The 23,508-nt window shown below is 39.0% G+C and overlaps 1 protein-coding gene across 5 annotated transcripts in view; it reads left to right on the forward strand.

Moving 5' to 3' along the window:
- The first annotated feature begins 8,106 nt into the window (after positions 1 to 8,106).
- The window catches only part of PDE5A (phosphodiesterase 5A), a 140,589-nt gene continuing 125,187 nt past the window's right edge, over positions 8,107 to 23,508 (forward strand). The window contains exon 1 of one of the 5 annotated variants that reach the window (XM_027063535.2): positions 8,107 to 8,583. In XM_027063535.2, the coding sequence (XP_026919336.1) occupies positions 8,462 to 8,583 (122 nt within the window). In that variant the 5' untranslated portion in view covers positions 8,107 to 8,461. Of the gene's footprint in view, positions 8,584 to 9,018; positions 9,158 to 9,836; positions 10,009 to 23,508 lie in introns of those variants that run through there. The other 4 variants (XM_015077480.3, XM_027063532.2, XM_027063529.2 and 1 more) reach the window with 4 other exon arrangements.

Genomic DNA, 23,508 nt, shown 5'->3' on the forward strand with positions numbered 1-23,508 from the left:
ATCAAGTAAATAAATAAGTAAATAATAAACATAGCATATAATGTCCAGAATTGACAAGTGCTATGAAGAAAAACAAAGATGTGTTTGCCAGTGAGATGAGTGTGTCCCATTTACTCAGGCGGTCTGAGAAAATCTCTCTGGAATATGTAATTGGAGACACATTAGGTGAAAGGATGAGCTATGTAACTATATGGGGAAAGATACAGGTTTTTCCAAGCAGAGAGGGTAGGCATGAACACCTAAATTTGGGAATTACAACACTAACTCTTAATAACAATAAAAGTTGTTAATGAGTCACAAGAACTCTAAATAAGGCATCAGAAATATCATTCATTCATTTATTCAATGAATAATTACTGAGTCCTGTTACGGTCTGAGGAATCTATGAACATGAGGTCTTACATAAAATAAGCTGTGGGTGGCAGGTGGGGTCCACACGGGTGCCTGAGAATGTGAGCACTCGGGAGCACCTGATCTCTAAATTAAATCCAGAGGAAACAGTGGGAGTTACCCAAAAGCCAGAGTAACATAGCAAATTTCAGCCACATGCAAAGTCCTGGAAAAGCAAGAGCATGCTAAGTTAAAGAAATGTGGAATTGATGCCTTTGCAATAAACCAGGTTCAGATTGCAAATGGCCTTACAGGTTTTACCAAGATCACCCCATACCCAGACAACAATGGGAGAAGTGGTTCCCCTCAGCCTTATACTTTAGAGAGATCACTCTGCCTGCAACATGAAGGATTCACGGGTTCATGGACTGAAGACAAGAAGTAGGGTGAAGGAAAGGGGATGGATTTAAGAGTCATGATGTAAGGTCAATCTTCAGGACTCCATGACTGGTTGAAAAGAGAGAATTACAAATTAGTAACACTAAAGAGGGAGAGCTGACTTCAAAGGATAGATTTGCAGTAAGTTTTGGATAATGTATTAGATTTGAAGAAAGGAGTTTGATGCAGAGTTGAGGCTAAGAGTCCCTTCATATAACTATTCCTTCAGTAAGAATTATTGAACTCTCTGTACCGGGCACTCTAATTACTACTGTACATTTATTATATCACTTAATAGTCACAACAAATCTATGTGGGCTATTGTCATTCCTGTTACAGATAAGGAAACTGAGGTATCGAGTAATTGAGTAAATTGTCTTTGGTCACATAGCTAGCAAATGTAAAGATAATACAAACTTCCAATCTAAAGAACAAATATCAGTCCCATTACTTTATAATCATTTCTCATTTTACCAAAAAAGAAAAAAATGTATTTCTCACAAGACCATAGGAGGAGTGACTTTTGGCCATTTGATTTTTTATTTAACATTTGTTCATTTTTGAGAGACAGAGAGGGACACAATGTGAGTGGGGGAGGGGCAGAGAAAGAGGGAGACATGGAATCCGAAGCAGGCTGCAGGCTCCAGGCTCTGAGCTGTCAGCACAGAGCCCAACACGTGGGGCTCGAACCCATACACTGTGAGATCATGACCTGAGTTGAAGTCAGAGGTTTAACCAAATGAGCCACCCAGGCGCCCAGACTTTTGGCTGTTTAAAATATACAAAGAAACAAACTTCCTCTCATCATAAAATAAACAAACCAAAATATTGTCACTAGTGAAGAGACACAAAATGACTAATGCTGGCTCTGAAAGCATTCCAAAGAGAAATTCACCAAAATGTTTTCAGCAATGGCAACACAGTTTATAAAAATATATAGCCTTCCAAGGAAACTATTGCAAAGAGAAAATCACTGGCATTGATAAATTCTTGAATTTTAAAACATTATCGAAATGTTCTTTCAGATTCATAGCCCTAACATAAGAAAGATTATGCAGGCCTTACTCTCAGGCTGGAATAGCTTGTGCAGTGCACAATTATAGAATTAGTAATTCTAATTGATGCACTCAGTGATTTAATCGGCAGAGAAGAATGAAAACAAATGAACTTGAAGAAATTGGGGCCTGTGCTATGGATGTAGTTCCTTCTTTCTATTGATTTATTGATTACACGTCTTAGGACTGCTATCATTTAAAGACAGCATTTTCTATGAGCATAGCTGGAAAATTTTATTCTGGAGCTTCTAAATTTGAATGGCTGCAAGTTAATTCCCTTTCAATATGTTGTTAATTTCCCTATAAGAAAGGAATGGGAAAATGGAATCACTGTGACTGTATCTGTACAGAATGAACTCCTAGTTTAGTCTAGATCTCTATACAACCTTTGTTCATTAAAAAAATGTAGCATTTTCAAGGCATCGATCGAAGTTGAGTGAAAAATTTTGCACAACTTATACTATACCTAGTTTTGGAGTCGTGCATGAGTTTTGTTAAATTGATTTTATTAAATTGAAAATGTTGATTTAAAAAAAAAAAAGAATTAGCTCAAAGACGTTTACCCAAAGGCTACTCCTAAAAGATGAAAATTATCACCAGTCATGAGGCTCCTTCTTTTTCTCTGGCTTGATAATTAAATCACACTTTTCCTTAATACTTGGGAGGAGATGGGCTCCACAATGGTGTCTACAAAGATGTCTGAGATTCTTAAAATGAGACTCTCAGCATCGACAGAAAAATTTTTACCTATAATTTATTTTAGAAAATGACAAGTGATTCTCTAGAAATTCAAGATCAATAAACCTGTTTCTCTAGATTTTCTTTTAAAAATACACATTTTTGTTCCCTCAACCTTTAAAAAGTCTATTTTCAATGACCTACTTTTAAACTGGTTTTTTAGTTAAGTGTGTCATACCTGGATGTAGTTGACTTAAAAGTGTTTCACTCCTTGCTATTTCTTTCTAAACTAATTATTTTATTTTTAGTCATTCTGACTAGTGTGGGATATTTTCTCTAGAGAATGGAGTCTCTTTCAATAGGAAAGTGGATGGGAAGAGCATAGATTTGTTCTGGGCACGAGTGTTTTATGTTATATGTTCTGCGTCTGTGAGCAGTTAATATTATTTACCAATGAGCACCACATAATTGCTCTGTTTAACGCACTGTCCATATGCAGGTGAAAGGGTGGTGAGGAACCGAAAGACCTCCTGAGGTCGATCTGTCTCTGATATAGGACTTCAAAGCATTATCAACAGGTGGTTGTCCACTCCTTTTGTAAAAGTCTCCAGGGAAAAATTCCACAGTTGTTTTTCATCATAAATCCATCTGTATTGCATCCCTCTGTCAGGAAAGTGTGTCTAGTATCTGTCCAAAATCCCTCCGGTTTTGATGTAAGTCCATTTGCTCTATGTGTGACCTTCACTGATACAAAAAAAAAAAAAAAAAAAACAAAAAAACAAAAAACAGCTGCTCACCATCTTGTATGTAATAATCTTTCCACATGGATCAGCCTTCGTATATCAAGCTAACTTCTTGGCTGCTACAAGAGCCTTGGGTAGAAACTGTATGTTTGATTTGGGAAAGAAAATGCTATGTACTGATTGGAGTGATTGCACTATTACACAGCTTTATTCTTCATAGGTTGGCTCTGTCTTTGAATTGGAGAATAATGATCTAATTTAAATTCACCCATTTAAGGGAATAGGCTGATCCCTGTTGGAGGCTGTGCAACAACTTGAAACATGTACTCCAAAACTGTCCTCAGAAAACTGCTATTTCACATGAGCCTAGCACTAAGAGTAAATGGTGATTTTACTCAGTATGAAAAGACTTCCAAAGACCACTAAAAGAAATAATCCTTATTCAAAGATCAGTTGCTAACATGTTTACATACAATGCACAAAAAAGTGCAGCCAAAGCATTCTAACAAAACTTTTTTTTTTCAAATTGCCCCCACAAATATCTACTGAATACATGCTATGTCACAGTCACTATGCTTTATTACACAGTATTATTCTAGAAGGATTCCTGCAGTAGCCTCCATGGATCTCCCTCCTGGTGTTCATACCCTGTTGTGATTCCCCTCCCCGTGTACAAAGGCAGAACCTTGACTTGGTCCCAACAAACAGAAGATGGCAAAAGTAATGGGGTGTATGTGATTATGTGTATGTGATTGTGTGATCACGTACATAAGATTATAGTGCTCATCTTGCTAGAGTCTCTCTCCCTTGCTGGCTCTAGGAAGCAGGCAGGCATGTTGGATAATGAAAGCAAGGAAATGAAGGTGGCTTCTAGAGCCAAGAGCCTATAAGGGTCTCCAGCCAGAACTCAGCAAGAAAAAGAATCTCTCAGTTCTACAATCACAATGAACTGAATTCTGCCAAAGGCCTGAATGTACTTGGAAGCAGATCCTTCTCCTGTTGACCCTCAGATGAGAACGCAGCTCTGACTGACACCTGATTGCCTGTGAGACATCCCCTGAGCAGAAGACGTGGTTTGGCGGAGCCTACACTCCTTATTCACAAAAACTGGGAGATAACAAATGTGTGTTGCTTCAAGCCACTAATGTTGTGGTAATATTGTTACAAAGTAACAAGTAACCAGGTCCTCTGTCTTTCTCTGTCTTTCTTGACCTTGAAAACTTGGGAGCATGCAGGCCAGTTATTTTGTAAAGTCCCTCAATCTGGGTATGTTTGTTTGGAAATCCCTCAATCTGATCCTCATGATAAGATTCAGATTCAGGAGTAACAGAAGTGATCTTGTATCCTTCTCAGCATATCCTATCAAAAGGTGTATATGCTTGATACATATAAGTGTATTATTGTATACATAAGTGATATTAAATTGATCACGTAGTTAGATCCACAAGTTTTTTCATTGTAAAGATACGATTTTCCCATGATAACTGATAAAAAAAAAAAAACTTGTGAGGAGATACTTTAAGACTATGTAAACATCCCATTCATCATCAAACTCTCACTTATTAGTTTTAGCAACCACTGATGATTTTCTAACTACATAGTTCCTTTTGTATTTATTAGCTGGCATTCTCTTCTTTCTATTGACTTACTTCTCTAGCGATTTATTTATATCAGAGTGAAATCACAGTTTCTTATTTTAGTCAGTGGTTACAATTTGCTATTACTTTATATTTTGATATTCAAATTGATCCAGATTTGTTCATTGGAAGCTCCCTTCAGCTACATCCTCTGTCCTTCTGATATGTTGCCATCATTTTAAGCCTTTCTAATTTTCTAGCACAAGATTTTCCAGGCATATCTTATACGTTTCCTGTCCTAGACCTGGAACTTTTTCTCCAAAGACTCTTGGTTCCTTTTAAAGTGGAGAATGGCATTTAGAAGCCAAAGTCTGGGTGCTTAGTGTACTCATTGCTATTGAAATGTTATTGCTGCTAGTACCTCCCAGTGAGAAAGCTGAAGTAGATACAGAGATATATTTAACAAAATATGTGTAAGACCAATGCACTAAAAACTAGAAGATATTACCAGGAAAACTTTTAAAAGACTAGAATAAATGGATAAATATACTATATTCGTGGATTGTAGGACTCATTATTAAGATATCAATTATGAAGATGTCTTCTTAGCATATTATAAGGTTGCAAGTCTATATATTGGCTGGGATTGTGGTCACATCTGAGGCTTGACTGGGGAAATATCTGCTTTTGTGCTCAAAAAGTTTGGTAGCAGAATTTTCTTTGTTGTATTGTGAAGACTGAGGGATTCATTTTTTTTTTTTTTTTTTGCTGACTAGAGCTCCTTCTAGGCTGTCAGCTAGAGGATACCCACAGTTCTCAGAAACTGCCTGTACTTCTTCATCATGTGGGATTTCCCTGCATGATACACAACTACACCCCCCCCATATTTAATTTTTAACCTCCAATTCTATTTCAACACTACAATGTATGTTCTAGTCTTCCCCCTTCAATAGTTAGAAACTTGGATATCATTATAAGTGCAAATATATTAATTTTCTCAAGCCTGGAATATACAGGATTGCTGCAAGGGGACAGAATATACTGTGTGGCATTTGGGGGGAAAAAGCAAAGCAGGAAAGTTTTTCATGACTTTTATAATTCATATTCTTTTTTTTTTTTTGAAAGGAACTTGATCATAGATTTATTTTTTTCTGGTTGTATGATCAAAACCTTCAACAGTAGAGGTAGGTAAAAGCCAAATCATGTTGAACTTTGTAAGCCACATTAGAGAGTTTGGGCTTTATTCCAGTATATTGGGAACTGGAGGGCTTTCCGTTAAATCATTGCACATTTATTTGTTGTGAATAGCAGTAACAGCATTTTTGAAGTTATTTCCTGGTAATGTTTGTTATTTACTCAATCTTCAACTCATTCTACAACAAGATTGGAGATGCTTAGTGCAATCTGTACCAGTAAGTTAACACATTAAATAATCTAGCAAATAGGGATAAAGAATAAAATGGAGCTGGGGAACAAGAGGTCAGGGTGAGGTCAATGCAAAATATGCTCCCCTTTAAGAACTTTACAATTACAGAGGTTTTGTTACAAATTTTATCTGACATCTCTGGAGAGTAGAACAGTCTGAAATACCTCATCTCCCAATCCCTTGTGATATGCTCACTTCATATAACAGGCCTTCACAGTAACCCCCAATCTACCATGTACATCACAGAGAATTCAGACCCACTGATGGGAGAATCCATAAACTGTTTTATTTTGTTTTGTTTTCAAGTAACTTTTCAGAAAACTTCCTGGTTTCTAATAATTTGACCCTTTCAGGTTAAAAGAAAAAAATGGACATTTAGATAGTTTATTTAATCAAGACAACCAACAGAAGCAAATAATTCAAGCCAAAAATTCACTCCATCTTTTGTAGGTAAGCAGAATTTTAAATCATAATTGACCTCCTGTTAGGAGAAATGCGTGGATTTCCACAGGGAAAAACTGAGCACTGAGGGCAGTCTCCAGCTCATGAGCACTGTAATCACACATCAGGATCATAGTAACAAATTAGAGCTCACATTTTAAAACCTGATATAATTTATCATGCATTATGTCACATTCTACTGCTTTGCTTACTTTTTATTGGCTTGTGGTTACTTATATACAACAGTGAAGTGTCAGAAACTGAAGTTACAGAAAGACAACTATTTAATGCAGGAAGGATAAACCATTGCATTGGGGGGATTGGAAGGCATTTTCTAAAGTTCTTACATTATCAATTTAATCATGCGTTTCTATGTAGTGAGTAATGTCTTACATTCTTGCCAAGAGTATTTTGAAAGGACTTTGTTAAAAGTATGTCAGCTCGATTACTTAGGGTATATCACTGATAATAGTGTCCTTCACACGTAGTGAAACATACAACTCCTGATTTAATTCTACCCCCAAATTAGGTCACTGCAAAATACCATATTAAAACTGCAAATTGCGGGACAAGAAGATGGAGATGAGAACAAAGCAAAAGGAAGACACCAACTTCATTCTTGTAAAGCATGATTGGGACAGGGCAAAACAGAGTAGGAAGGCTGAGCCCTTTTAAACGGATGCTTTTTTGTAGTGTGTGTGTGTGTGTGTGTGTGTGTGTGTGTGTGTGTGTGCACGCGCGCCCGTGTTAATTCCATTTAAATATGACGAATTAACTTAAACTTGGGCTAATGGGCTGCTGTGCACTGTACCCGCATAGTGCCTGTGCTCTCAAGTTAACCTCATTGTACAGAGGTGCCCTTGTTCTCTGACTTCATACACAAACCATCATAATTATTTCAGTTTACCTTTTCCTTTTCCTAGGAAATCTTGTTCCAGCCATGAAAAGGGAATGTTTGATGCAGACACTTAATTTGTAACTATTATTGTCGTTAATATTAACATTTTAAACACGGGAATGGCTTTGTTGGAAGTTACCCACCAGGACCCGCAAATCTGTGGCGCACGCCCCAGCTCTCCTTAACCCGCACGGTTGCTGGGGTGCTTCGAACCCCCGGGGCTGACTGGGCTCCGAGGAAGGTCGATGATCCCGGTTTCTCCCAGACCCAAGCCCTGGGTTGGAAGAAAGCGAGGCCAGACAGTCATTGTTCAGTCAGCCCAGAGGAAAAAGTGCCCAGGGTAGCAGCCCTCTTACTTTGCTTGGAAACTTCCCCTAGCTCCAGCTTTTGGGATTTAGGATGGGCGCACACATCGCGACTCTCCCTTTCTGACAGCGGGGCATCTGCGAACACACCCACAGTCACCTTTGCGCGCTCCCCCGGATCCCGCTCAGCACACAGCGCACCCCAGCGGTGGCGTGGCCTCCTTCCAGCCGTGGCCACTTAGCTTCCGGAGAGCTCGCCAGTTGCCTCCGCCGCCGCCTTGGAATCTGGGGACCTGAGACACTGCGAGACCCGGTTTCCACCAGACCCCAGGGAGGACGCGCGGCTGCAGCGCCTGCCCCACCCGCCACACCTGGGAGCGGTGAGGACCGGGAGAGGAGGGGCGCGGCAAGAGGCTGGCCAGGAGCCCGAGCAGCTTCGCCGAAAGCCAGCCGGACTGGAGCAAGGCGGAGGGGGAGGGTCTCGGGGCAGAGTCCTGCTCCTCCGAGGGAGGGACCCCAGCTGGGGTGGAAAACAGCACAAACCAGCTGCAGAGACTCGGGGCGCGGATCATGGAGCGGGCCAGCCCAGGCCCCAGGGGGTCGCAGTTGCAGCGGGACCAGGATTCGGTGGAAGCGTGGCTGGATGATCACTGGGACTTTACCTTCTCTTACTTTGTTAGGAAAGCCACCAGGTAAGAAGAGGACCCCCTGGAAGACTCAGCCGGGTCGCTGAGAGTGACCTGGGGGCTCATCTCTCTCCCCTGTTGAATTTTCCCCTGCCTTCACCGTTAAACAACCTCCGTTCCCAGGCCCTTGGCTTTTTAAGTAGGTCCTTGGTCCTGTTAGGGTATAGAGACCTCGACTTTATGGCAAGTACAGTCGAAAAGCCCAAACATGGGATTCGATCCAACTTGCTCACAAAGTTCAAATACAAAAATGTACATGCGGACCCCCCCCCCCCCCCAGACATACACCTCGGCTGCCCTGGTATTCCCTGAGAGCAAGATTATTTACATACACCCGCGCTCATGGGCCTTCCTCCAGCCCTTCTCTAGCCTCCTGGTCCCCCTAAATCTCCTTAGCGAAACCAAAACAGTTTTTGAGCCCCTTCCCTGCAGCTCCGGAAGCACCATTTCCAACTCGGTCCTAGCGGCTCCGCTCCTCCCCCGTCCCCCCTCGCCCCGGCCCTTGGCGGGGCGGGGAAGCCGGGGTAGGGGCGAGACCACGAGGAGCCCAAAGGCTGCAACATGCCGGAATCTTCCCAGAGTAAGTGCTGTCGCCTTTTGCCCCCTTCCAGTCCTTAGTTTGGCCCGCGCGTTTCCTTTCACTCTCTCCTGCTCCCAAGGCGGCGCCGCTGAAACCGCTCCGCAGAGGGGTTCGCGGCGCGCACACAAAGGGCGCGGGGGAGGCGCGGCGGGAGCGGACAGCTGGGGGCTGGCGGGTCCCGCGCGGCCCCAGCCGACCCCAGAGGCCAGCTCTTTCTGGTCGAGAGCCAAGCGCCGGGCGGCCGCTGCAGAGGGCTGGGAGGAGGGCGCCTGTCCTTTGGGAGGCGGCCGCCCGGGGGGCAGTTGGGCGCGCGTGGGAAACGCTCGCCTTGAGTTGGGAAGGCATTGGGGCTGAAGCCGAGGAAGGAGGAGGTGGAGAGGGGAGTGTGTGGCGGGCGGATCCCTCAAAGCCTGAGGAGTTGGTGGGAAGCCGACTCGGGCTGATTCCAGGACGCACCTCTTCGGAGAAGGGTCCCGTGTCCTCCGCCGCCACATCCAGGCAGCGGCCGTCGGGCAGCCGGCGCTGGCCGCCTCGGCCGCTAGGGAGACGCACTCGAGGCGGTGATGGTGGAGCGGCCAGCCGGGGCACGGCGCTGGGGTCCCACCCGCCCGCGCTCCGTCTCCGCTGTGCCGGGCGCTCCCCGCCAGGGGGCGGCGCAGCGCGGGACGAGCGGGCGGCGGCTGGCAGCGGCGCGGTGGCGGGGTCGGTAGGGGAGCGGGCTTGGAGTCACCGCCTCACCTGGGCACGTCGTCGCCCCCCGGCGCCTCTGGAACCCAGGGTCTGCGGAGCCCGCATGGTCTGCACTTTGAACTTCCCATGTTTGATATGTTGCCCTTTGGAGACAAAACCAGGTAGTTCCTTCAGCATCCCCTCCCTTCCCACTTTCCCTGGGGGCGCGGGGCCGGGTGCTGGGGTGGTGGCGCCCGGGTCACAGCAGCGGAGGAATCTTCATTGAAAATGGACTGTCTGACGTTTTTGTTTTCCTTTATTCTCTTGCGGTGTATTACTTTGGTATCTTAGAAGGGACTCTTTTTTTAAGGCTGTTTTTCCTAACGAATTTGTATCGATTTCATTACTTTCGGGGTTTTTTTGATAGAGGCTTCTGCTTAGGGCAAATCTTACCTCTTCTGTTTAATTACTCCGCCCTCCTTTTAAAGTTGGCTTTCCCATTTTGGCCTTCTTCCTTCAGAATCTTAAATCTGGAGCAAGCGGAGGATAAACCCTGGAAAGAAAGTGGTTTCTTTTCAAAACACACTTTTCTGCGAGTGTAGGGTAAGGCACTAAGGCCATCTAGATCTGGAATTGCTGATTGCTGTGGCCGACAGTTTTCAGCGGTCACCTGCTACTCCGAGGCCATCTGCCCCTCGTTTCCTTTCCCCCTTGCACTCATCCACCTTTCTGCCCTCGTTGAACGGGGAGTGAGCAGGAGAACTGGGCTGATTTTTTTTTAAGTGTGTCAAGGTGTTTTTGGGAGGTGGCATATTGTTAATAGTTGAAAGAAAAAAGTGATTTGTCTTATAAATCAACATAAATTGTCCTTTTCTTTTTTTCCCATCTCTCCCTTTAAAGTCAGAAATTTGGGATTGTTTAGTGGTTCTTTTTAAGTAGTCATAGGTAAGAACACCTCACTCCGAGCCTGCCAAAACTTTGAAAAACATTTTACTGGAAAATAAATGGAAAGAATTAAATTTACTTTTCTTTTCACATTACTTCTTCTCCCAAGTAGCAAAAGATTAAAATCCCAATTTCTCAAAATTACACTGCTCTGTGTAAAATTTAGATCATCTGAGACTCTATATGAAGATTTTTTAAGTTAGTTTTTGTATTATAGTTTATATTGACATAGGCTGACCACTTTCTCTGATATGTGTGTGTTGTGTGTATATATTCTTATGTATTTATAAGAGCTTATGTTGAATAGGAGTTGGAAAACGAAAGTATAAAATGTTTAAGAGTAGTACAGGCCCTCAGTTTTAAGAGTTATGAAGTGCTGAAAGTTGTCAGTTTAAAGAATATAATCTAAGAGCTTGTGTGTAGTCAGAGGTTCCCGTTTGGTCTTATATTTGGTGGCATTAACTGGAGATTTAAGATTGTGAGATTAGACAGTAGTTGATTATAAAAATGCCAAACTTCTAAACCCAGCGTGAGTCTTATGGTTGTAGTAAAAATTTATTTGCAGACATTTTAACTTTACAGCTAAGATTTTTTTTTTAAGTAGAAGCTCACATTACTTCGCTTTTTTTCCTTTTGTTACATTTTGTAAGTGTAATGTGAATACTGTCAGTGATTCAGAAAACCCATAAAACAGTTCTGTAGAAACATTTAACATGTTTTAAAATTTAAAAGAAATTTGGATACACTTAGATTGGCCGTCTGTGAGTGTAGACAGGCATGTGAATGGAACTGTTTCTACATTATTTGATTTGATTGTTGTCATTTGACATTCATGCATGCCTCTTTATCCTATCTCCAGACTGAATGATCTGTACTCAATAGTAGTCATCGAACAGAATGAAGGTTCTGGCATTCCTAAATTCTCATTTAAATACCCATGGGTTTGGTTGACCTCGAAAGCAATTCTGCCGCTGTATTAGATTGTTTCCTGTATCTTCAAATACAAAGCTAAGCACCCAGTTAAAAGCTAAAAGCTTGGAGCACAGATGCTTTTTAGTAATCACAGACTGTTGATGTGAATTTGAGAGTGTTGGTTGAACAATCCATAACATAATCTTTTGGCATAAAAAAATAATTTGAGACTAGTAAAAGTACAACATATGGAAAATTTCCACCCTCACTATTCTAGACAACTTCCTCAGTCCTACCCGCCTGAGATACTGTGTTAATCAAGGGCTCTAATCTTCATGTATTTGCAAATGAAGTCTTCTGGGTGCTAATGCCACTTAAACAGCTGTTGTTATTCTTGACAGCATATTAAAATAATGTTACCTTTCATTAGTTACTAATCATCTCTGCCATTGTGGGTGATGTTACAGTTTATTTAGCATGGTAGGGGTAACATGATTGACTTTACTGCTTTGTTTTGTACTAGGCTAAAGCTTGAGAATATTTGGCATATAATGAAAATAGGAGTTACTAAGTGAGGACAAGTTTTTATGATCGCCTGGATCAAAGTCCAGAAACAGAAGTTTTACACTCCCAAGTAGCTTTCTGCGATAGACCTTTTATTTGACACTGCAAAGCTGTGCTGAATTACTTGACATTTTTTTCTTCATAATTTTTTCTCATCTCTAAAAGCTTACCATTTTTATTTGCAAGATATTTATTTTAAAATCAGATGATGGATATAAAATAAATATTGCTATCTACTTTTAAAAATTATTGTGTCTGTAATTATATAGGAATATAATTTTCAATTTTCAGACAACTGATTTGTTAAGCATATTTGATTAAGCTGTCGCTAGTGTTGAATATAATAAAACCCTGTGATTGTTGACTCAGTCTGACTTTAATATTATTTATAATATTTTTATGATGGTAAATCTGATGCAATAATGGCCTTTTCTTTTTGTATTGTTTATAACCAGGGTTCATATAGCCAGCTCTAAACTGCTTTTTAGTGCCCTAAGAGTACTCATATGTATGGAATTCCTTTCTCCTAGAAGAAGCTGTAGGAGCCCCTGAAATGATGTTTCTCATGGCCCCTTCTATCTCTAGTGTTCTCAAGGTTTCAAAATCAGACCCATTTTAGAGCCTGCAGTACAAGGTCATGGTTCCTAAGAATGTGGTAGAATTAATGCAGTCGCAACTAGTCACAGATGGTATCTCAAAATAAATCTATCTGCTTAGCTAACAAAATCTGAAATAGGCATATAGTACAATTCAGTAGCTTTTTTTCAGATCTGTATTTTCCTAGGATCATGTTTTCAACATCTCAAGACGTGCAATATTTAACATTTTGAATATGTTGTGCAACAAAATTTTCTTTGTAAGTAATTCCACCTAAGTATTTAAACATTTAAAATATCTGAAACTGGCTTTCAAGTTGTACAGGTAAAGTTTCATCCTTATCTGATTACAGGGAATGTGTCTTAGTAATATGCTTCCTTTCCTTTAAATTTGAAAACACAAATTAACTTAGAACTTTGAACTTCCCAGTGCATTTTAATAATGCTCAGGAAAGATTTCTTCCGTCGTTGAAAAGGTTACGCAGAACTGGTTGATGTTTATTAGTTTATTCCCAAAACATTTTTCACATTAATAATTTATTAAACCTATAACTGTTAGGTTCAGTTAGATTTGCTCTTTGTTCTCAGAGTTGATTGTAGGATAAAAACCTCTTCCTAGGATGAAAGCCTTTGGTAAAGACTTAAGGGCAATTAAATAAATCACTGAGTTGATTGATAGTGGAGGGTTGAAAAATGACTAATTTCTGAATTTAGGATGCAGACTAGCTACTGACTTTGCAGGACTTCCTATGAAATTCGTTTAGCTGGACAGATGTAGATTCCATTGACCAGTGTTTACGGCTGATTGATGTGGTCTTGGAAATATCTGTTATATCAGGTTCTCAGCAAAAAGTGCCTGGGAGCTATATACCTAGGCATAAAAATTGAAGAAAGTCTTTCCACACGAGTCATTCATCTGATATTTAGCTCTGTAATCTTATTTACTGACTTGGTATTCTCATTTTGTTTGGAATTATATATGTTTTTTCATGATGTAAATGATGTATTCATTTTCTCTAACTGGTGGGAATTTATACTTATGGCCAACCAAATGTTTCAGGCAGGTAAAGCTAACTGAGTGTTAGGTTTTTAAGAATCATTTTGATAAGTATTCTAAAAAGCTTTTTGAGACACTTGGGACACTCAGCTGGTTAAGCATCCAATTCTTGATTTTGACTCAGGTCATGATCTCACAATTTGTGAGATCTAGCCCCGTATCAGGCTCTGCACTGACAGCATGGAGCCTGCCTGGGATTCTCTCTCTCTCCCTCTCTGTCTGCCCCCGTTCCCCTCTCTCTCAAAAATAAATAAATAAAAACATTAAAAAGATAAAATAATTAAAAACCTTTTAAAGATATTTATTTATTTCTCTGGTTTATAGTTTGTACTAAGGATGCTTTTTAAAGTGTTATGTGCCATTGTTAGCTTCTGTATCCTTCAAGACTTTCTCCTTGATTCTGAATTCTAAAATCAGCAAATTATCTTCTGTGAATAATTTTATTAAATCTAAACTTGGGAGAAAAAAAGATCTCCATCGAATATATCCTTAGTGATAATTATAAAAAAAAATAGCAATCATTATTTCTACTCTCTGTTGAATACCTATGCTGAGGTTGAAAGAAGAGAAAAAAATCCTGACACTTTAAGCTGATGAAATAATTAAAACACACACACATACACACATGCAGGATTTTTGAACTTTAGATTTAGAAAAGATCTTTAATCCAGTGTTTCTCAAACTTAAGTAATGTTCTCCTGATAAGAAAGACATTCTTATTGATCTGTGGTATGTTAGTTAGAAAACTTTTGGTCATAAGTAACCCTACTTGAATTTATACAAAATTGTCTTACATAATTAAGTGCCTGGAAATAGATTTGTCTGTGAAATTCATCTGATCAAATATTGTCGGGATTCTGTTTGTATGTAAATCTATTTAATCTGTTTGTCCTTCCTTCAGCCCATCCATCCATCCATCTATCCATCCCATCCTTCCATCCATTTTTTGGCCCTGTGCTGTGTTGGCTTTATTCTGTATGCTTTCTTCATGTGCTGGAAGCGTTTTCATGGCAACTTCCTGTGGGTCTTAAAATCCTGATGTTAGAGAACTACCGAGTCATCTGTGTCAGTCCTCTCAAACTTTCTCTGGCCTTGCTTGAGTCATGTGCCTGCTCTGGTCCAGTCAGTGTATCCAGAAGAATAGGGTCGTCCGACTACTTTCTTGGGGCAGGTAACCCATAATGTGATATGCCACTGAAGGAGAGGGAATTCCTAAAAGAAAGTGATATAGGCATAGCCAGAAATTCTAGGTATCTACCATACCTAGTGTTGGACTTCCTTGTATTTAATGTTGGTTAAATATGGGATTCCTAAGAGTAGGTATAATTTAATCATAATTTCAGCATTTTTCCAATTGTAATACCAAAATAAATTTATAAGCTAACTATGAATAAGAATGGTAAAACTCCAGCCAGATGCAGATTGACAGTATTTATTACATCACCCTTGCAGACTGCATATGGCCCTGACTGCTCAATAAAGAGTTTGGTGAGGTCAGTTCACCTTTGCTACAGTTGCCCTAATGATGATTCACTTCTCCCACTGGGTCCGAACAGTCATGAAGCTTTTATTGCTATAGCATAGCTTTTGTGTTTTTTTTTTTGCTTGGTTTGAAAGCACACTTACAGATTAAATTTGTCTGTTTTTTATTTTTTTCTTTATCCTAGAACCATTGAGCTGTTCGTATGGTTGTAAACACAGATATAAATCTGAGTGTTAAAATTGTAGGCTAGTACTTGGTTTGAAGGTGGTCATCCCAGTATTTTAAAGTGTACTTCTTTCACCTTTTTTAGGGGTTTTAATTGTCATCAGTGTGAAAACACAAAATTAGAACATTTTCATAGAAAAATTACAGATCTTTAAAACGTACTTGTTTTGGATCTCAGGCCTTCTCATACCTCAGATTGAAAAATGGCAATCTAGTGCAGTCTTTCCCATATGCAAAACAAATCAATTTACATATTTACAGCATAGATGTCAGTTATGATGTGTTCTTTCAGATGTAAGTAGGTTTTCCTTTAAGGAACGTTTTTCATACACGTGATTGCAAATGCATGGAAAATTACAAAACCTGTTTCTTTTAACTCTCCATCAAAAGTGAATGTGAAACCATATGAAGCGATTCTGCATTTTATTTATATTTGGTCCCAGTCAACTTCTCAGATGTTTTCATAGCTGGAGAAAACTTGGAAATACTAAGTAACTTCAGGCAGAGCGTTCATTTCCTTTTCATACCAGATCCAAGAGAACTGATCACGGTAACATCACAGTAGACATTATGTGAGGATGTCACTTGGAGATGCTCCAAATCTCCCCAGTTTCATTTAACAGCCTATTATTATGGTATATTCATCTTTTCTTCATCCGAGCCAGTGCTTCTCAAAAGGGATGCTATTGGCATTCAGTGGTGACCTTTTTTTGTTGTTGCGAGAGACTGTTCAACAAATTGCAGGTTATTTAACATCCCTGGACCCCAGAAACTAAATGCCAGGAGCACTCCCATCATTGTGACCCACAGTTCCAAATGCCCCCAAGGATTGGTGCTATTACTTGGTTAGGAGCCACTGTTCTGAATTGTTTACTATTGATTTTTACTGATGTTGGTTAAGGGCCCTAGGTAGGAGCAGTCTAAGCTTCAACCCTAGAACTTTTTCTTTCAAACAGTATGAACTTAGGTGCTTTATTTGCCTTTTCTGTAAAATGGAAGCAGCATTTACTTCATAGAAATTTAAAGGAAATAATGCATATTTCCTTCCCTTTTGGAGAGTGAATTTCAGTAGTTTACCTTGAGAATCATATAATCACAAACTTTGATAGTCATTTCTTTATTCTGGTAAGTGGGAATTAGAACAATAAAACAGCGATTTTTATAGACTTTAAGAGTCCTTGGGGTGCCTGGGTGCCTCAGTTGGTTGAGTGTCCGAGTCCGACTTCAGCTCAGGTCATGATCTCACAGCTTGAGTTTGAGCCCTATATCGGGCTCTGTGCTGACAGCTCAGAGCCTGGAGCCTGCTTTGGATTCTGTGTCCCTCTCTCGCTCTGCTCTTCCCCTGCCCATACTCTGTCTCTCTCGCTGAAGAATAAATAAAATCTTAAAAAAAGTCCTTATATTTTACATGAATATTAATGATTTGAACAGAGCCATTTGTGGATTGTTGTGCTACTGGAAAGGTAATTGGACCGGGAGTCCAGACCTTCCGGGGTGGGTTGTCCCCAGCTTTGGGACTGGCTCAGGTTAATAACCCTGGGTTTTAAAGTGGGAGTGGAGGTGGGGTGGGGAGGAATCAAAGCAGAAAAATTCATTAATGAGCTGAAAAAGCTCTTTCAACCCTAAGCATTCTTTATTTTCACAAGGAGAGCAGATTATCAGATTCTCAGATTGAATAGTTTCCTTCTTTAAGTACTTTCCAGAAATGAGTAGTGGATCCAGGTCAAATTATGCAAACAGTGTAACTAAAACTGTATAAAATCAGGATCAAAGAGCAGGAAAAATATCTAACATTATACTTTATGTGAGTTACTTTTGTGTTTTTCCTACGGATAATTTTAGCAGATTTCCATATAAGTTATCAACCATCGCTTTCCAGACAGGAAATTAGTACACTCTTTGTAATTCTGGTTTTAAAGTGATTAATTCACATGGCCTACGAAATAAAAAAAGCACTGGAGAGAAAGAAAAAGGGATGATGTTTTAATAGTAAACTTAAAAGCATGGGAATGCATTGTTTTTTCTGGATCATTCGCGGCCTGCAGTTTTTTACCCTGTTTTGTTTTGAGGCACCCTGCAAATCTCCCCAAATGCTACACTGCTCAAGGACTTGCTGCGTAGCTGTGCTTGAGGCCCAGGCTTCAGCCTTCCAGACTTTCCTCAAGCGAGCCCCTTGGGTAGGAGCTAAAACAGACCAACTTTAGTCCCCAAATCTCTAGTAGAGTGTTAAAGCATTTTTTTGGTCTAGTATTAAAACCCTTCTCCAGTTTAGAATTATGGTTACTATGAAATATTGCTATAATTTTCATTATAGGTAATTAGTTATGTTTTCTCACATGTGTTGTCAGTTTTATTTTATCTTTCAATTTTTTCAAAAAGAATCATCCCCAAATCTCTAACTTATTTTTGCAAAAAAAATTTTTTTTAAGTAGTAATGGAGAAACAAACTATGTTCTTGCAATTATTTTTCTCAACTGTTGAGTTCTTTATTTTTATATGTTATTCAAAAAATTACATCATATGTAAGTGTAGTTATTTGTCTAGGAAGTCTTATGTTTTTTCAGTTATAATTTGAGAAAATACTAACATTAAAGCAACTTAATTTTTTTTCATGTGTTTCTGTAGAGATATTAGTGTTTTAAAACTAGGAGCTTCAGAAGAAGCAATGGCTAACATCTAGTTACTCTGTACAAGCCCACTGAATAAATTGTTTTTCCAAAAAAAAAAAAACCACTTTTGAAGATGTACTCCATTATTTAATAATGTTTGATTAACTTAAAAATAATAATTATTGTGTATTAAACACTGTATTAAACATAACATTTGTATGTCCCAGACTCTATGCTGTCACTTTATATGCATTATTTCCTTTAATTTTCTTAACAACCTGAGAAAGGTTATGTCATTATCTTCATTCATTTTATTGAGGGAGTGAATAATATACCTAAGGTTTCACCCTTAGAAAGAAATAGCTGTGGGTTTGAAGCTCAAGTCTGTCCCACTTAGGGCCCTTCCCCACCAGGCTTTACTGAAGTTTAGTGTCAGTGTTAAAGGAAGCAAGGCAAAGGCTCATAGATTTAATATCATGTGGAATCTAACTCAGGAAGAGGTTAAAGTTTCTCCTAGGGCCCCTTAATGTGCATACGCATTACTAAATGATTTGCTTAGAGACTTTGCCCAAGTGGGTTTAGTTTCCATCTATAATTTTAGAGTATTAAAAAGTGGGAACTCTCCAATGACATTTTAAAATAGAGTGGCTGAATATTTAGGTACTAGGCCATCACAATTATATTTTTAGTATTAGAACACAAATACCCTAAATACAATATATTTTCAAATAATTTTCATCCTTTGGTACATTTTTTTAGGCAAGAGTACAAAATGCATTGAACTAGTTGCTCTACAATTAGGTTTCATCTAATTGTATTTTTAACTGATGAGAATTACTGTGTTTATATCACAATTTTACTTTGCCTCGTAAATTTTCCTTTTTTTTCCCCTTAGGTTTCTAGATGCCAAGAAATATTCTATAAAACCCAGACAGAATATTTTAATCATTTTCCCTTTCAAGACATCTGGAATATTAAATGTGCATTTTAAAGCATTTCTGTCTTTTTCAAGATTCATTTTGTAAGATGAGTGAGCACTTCAACTTTGGTGGAAAGTAAATATATTGCTGCATGGAGCCCTTATGGACATAGGCATCTGTGTGTGTGTGTGTGTGTGTGTGTGTGTGTGTGTGTGTGTGTGTCTTTTGCTAACCATATTTGAAATCTCTACAAGAGTTTACATCTGTCTGTCCTGTGAGTAGGTTTTGCATTTCCTATTTAATACTTTTAGATAGAAGGTATTTGGAAGAAGCTGTGGCTTGTCTAGATGAGTGGAAAATTTCTAGAACATAAGCTATAAATTGTAGTTTTCTTTTCTGTCATAGGTCTATAATAATCTTGTGTGAAAATGAGAAATTGAAAAAGGAGGAAAGTTTTGATTCCTAACAGAGTATATGCCTTAAGTTACCTTTCATTTTTTCAATGAGGATTGCTAATCAACTTGTAATATTTTTATAAAGAAGATGAGGTGTGCCTAATATATAAACTTAAACCTATTTAAATATCTATAAAAAAGGTATTACTAGATTTGAAACATTAAGTTAAATCATTAACTTAGTTGAGTCTCTCATTTTAAGAAGTATACTTTTATCTACTTAAAAAAATAGAAGTACACAGGGTTCTGCCACGTGTATAATTTTGAGGAAGTAAACTCTGTTACAACTCTCATAAAAAAATGACCATTCATCTTCTATGCTTCCCCCCCCACCCTGAATTTTTTTTATCTTTTTTTTTTTTATCATTCACAAATTAATTTGGTCATCCCTCTGTGTATTACTAAAAATGCAAAATGTTCAACACTGGAAATATGCAGCTCAGCCTTTTCCTGCTGCAGCTGCTGGAACCTGGCTTCCTGGACTTTTGAGTGCATGAACTCATTTAATTTTGTAGGGTGCTCCACCTACTTTGTAACACCATTTTGAAGGGTGTGGTGCTGGCAGTATTGTAAAGAACCCCAGTGAAATCAGAATGCATTAAACAATATTCTTCATGACACTGATTTTTTATATCAAATTGCCATTGCATGAGCAGTTTGGGCTGTAAGAGTCTTCCCTAAAGTAGGATATGGAGACTGTAAACTTCTGATTGAATTCATTATTTAAAAAGGTTTGAAATTTAAAATTCAGGGCACATGTATGACAACTCTTGGCAAGTTTTTGGCAGCTGCCATTTGGCTTTATTTCCTATTATCTAATTAATATCAGTCATTTGGGCTCTTTACGTGCACAGTGGGGGAAAGGGTCCCTCTGTGCGCCTCAGCAGCATCTATGATGTATACAAGTTTGAAACCACAGATGGTGTTCACATTGTGTTACCTGAGAGGAATAGCTCCCAGTGTTGATTTTGGTACCCTCCAGGATCTACTTATTTTAAGACTTATTGTAAAAATTAAAAACAAACAAACACAAAACTAAATTTAATCTACCCATTTAAAAATGGTATATAATACAATTCATTTATGAAGTAAGAAATTTTTTGTGTCAAAATAAGGAAGGATATAAGTGACTGGAGGATAACAGATTTTGGTAAGGAGAGAGGGAATGATTTGGATGGGATGTTAAACATCAGGATCTTATCATCAACTATAAATTCTTGGCACCAATTTTCACTGCATTTCCCTGGGCTATGGCTTTACTTCAAGTTTCTGGGCCCTGTTAGCTTTCATTAACAGCCTTGTAAAGTGAAATCAACCAAAAGACTCTAAGAGGGCTGTCCTGCTTTTAAGTGCTCCCAGGTTTGCCAGGCAGTTGGCAAGGACATGCTTATCCATGACAGCAAAGTCTCTAAGTTATTAGTGCTTGTAGCACGGGGTAAAAATACCTGTGGAACTTGTGTCTCTTTCCTTTTTGCTCAGATGGTTAGGATGCAACTTGCATAGAATTATGATGTAACTCTTATTCTTGGGGAGGAGGAGGAACTTCATGGGATTCTATAAAGAATGGCATTCTGCAGTATCTGCTTTGGCCAAGGACTTGAGGACTTCAAGCAGTCGTCAGGATGCCAGTAGCCAGCCTGTTTCCAGACCCCATTTAGCCCACTTACTTAGCCTGTGGTGTTGTACACCAGAAACACCTTTCTCTCCTCATCCTTTTTCTGATTCTCTTGGGGGAACTTTATGAAGAAATGAACAGCTACTGCTCCTTAGCCCAAACCCTGTGTCTCCATTGGAATGAGTATGAAGGGTTCAGGAGATAGCAAAATCTTAAATATATGGAAGAGATTTTGGAATGCTCCTACAAGCATTTTCTAATTTGACTTATGTATCAGCCTTGTGTGGTGAGTGAAGGAGTCATGAGGTCATTCTCCTGTTTAAAAGAAGAGGAAGCTGAGGGGCAAAAAGACATTAAGTGAGTTGACTGACCTAATGATAACCTGTTGACCTGTTGATAAAGTCAGACTTTGTAGGGGGTCTTAGTGGCTTGTGAATACAGCTGCCCATGTTTACACCTGAAAAACTTGAACTCCAGAGAAGTTTTGACTGGTTTGGCATCATATCTGTGTAGTCTTATAGCTGGAACTAGCATTACCTTCTGATTGCTTGTTTGCTATTCTTGACTTCATACCTTGCTGAAGACAGCACCTTGCACTTCACATAAAGTAATCAGAACAGGTGGTGTTTCCCCTGGTTTATAGAAGATAAAATTGAAACTCAGAGGAAGAAAATTGTTTGTCACTGGTCATAAAACTCATTAGTAACAAGTGCTTAGGTTAGAACTCAAGTCTCCTAAAAACATAGCCCCTTTATGCTTCATAGTCCCAAGAATTTTTAGCAACTAGTCAGTCTCTGTTTTATTAGTCAATTATAATTTATTTTTTCTCTATGAAAAATACATGGTGTGGTTTTGAGAGTAAACTGAAAGAACTTAGTTTAAAGAGGAATTTTATACTTCTAATTATTTATCTCTAAGCTTTCAAAAGGTTCAGTTATTATACGCAAGATCACAGTGCGGTCGTCCTCTGTGTTCTTTTGATGATAAAATTAGTGTTAGTAATTTGATAGTCTGGAGCTCATCAGTATGCTGTATAGAACCCACCTTTTCTTTGTTGTCTATCTGCCAACAATTTCAGTTGGGGAAAAAGAATATAGAGGACTGGCGTGACCACATAAACTACAGGATACTCAATTAAATTTGAATTTCAGATACTACTTATACTAAAAAATTATTCATTGTTTATCTGAAACTCAATTTTAACTGGGTGTTCTGTATTTTTATTTGCTAAATCTAGCAACCGTAAGAATGACTCTTCCCTTGAACACATTCATTATACGGTTTTTCAGTGCACTGTTTTAGATTTATAAAACATGACCTGGTTTCAGAGAAACAGACATGGGATTCAGGCAGATATTTTTCAGGACACTATCCTTAAGAATCTTTATTCTCTGAGTCATTTGAGACAGTTTTTGCCTCAGTGGCTTAATATGCCATCTTTTTATGATCTGAGTATAAAAAATTAAGTTAAAGAATGTGTTATCGTAAGTGATTTTTTTTATTTGTTTTGAGAGAGAGAGTGTGCATGTGTGCACAAGCCAGGGAAGGACAGAGAAAGAGGGAGAGAGAGAATTCTAAACAGGTTCCACACTGTCAGCACAGAGCCTGATTAGGGACGCAAACTCACGAACCATGAGATCATGACCTGAGTCAAAATCGAGAGTTGGAAACCTAACCGACTGAGCCACCCAGGCACTCCAGTCTTATTCTCTCTGTGCCTGTATGTGTGAATTTGAGTTTGACTTTCAAATGCAGCTAGAAGTTAGGGAGTGTTTCCTTCATGATAAGCATTGATGTTCTGGGAACTTTTTTCTTCTTACTGGCCATAAGACTTGGAAAAGGAGACCTGGATTTGACTCTAGATTTTGCCACCAAATAGAATGTCTTTGGTTCAGCCATTTAATTTAGCTTCATAATTTAGAAAGTAGGATTGTTAATGCCTGTCTCACCAGGTTTAAATAAACTGTTGCCCTTTTCTTTTCATTATGTTTCATATAAATACTTTCAAAATCTTACAAAATCAAAGAAGAGACATGAACACGGAGATCCTATCGTAGGCCACAGAAGTGATTTGCCCAGTCAGAAGTACCATCTAGGTTTCTTGAATTCCATCTGGTACTTTTTACCCTTATATCTGACATATTTACAGGCATCTTTTCCATCTTTATTCATTTTATGCATTTGCATTTAATTTTATAGAACAGCAAAATCCAGTATGTACAGAAATAAACTCCTGAACACCATATAAACTTCAATTTTGGAGGAGTGGTCACTGAATGATATGTCTAGGGTTGTTCATTA

This window comes from Acinonyx jubatus, chromosome B1 (assembly GCF_027475565.1).
Source record: "Acinonyx jubatus isolate Ajub_Pintada_27869175 chromosome B1, VMU_Ajub_asm_v1.0, whole genome shotgun sequence".
Taxonomy (NCBI): Eukaryota; Metazoa; Chordata; class Mammalia; order Carnivora; family Felidae; genus Acinonyx; species Acinonyx jubatus.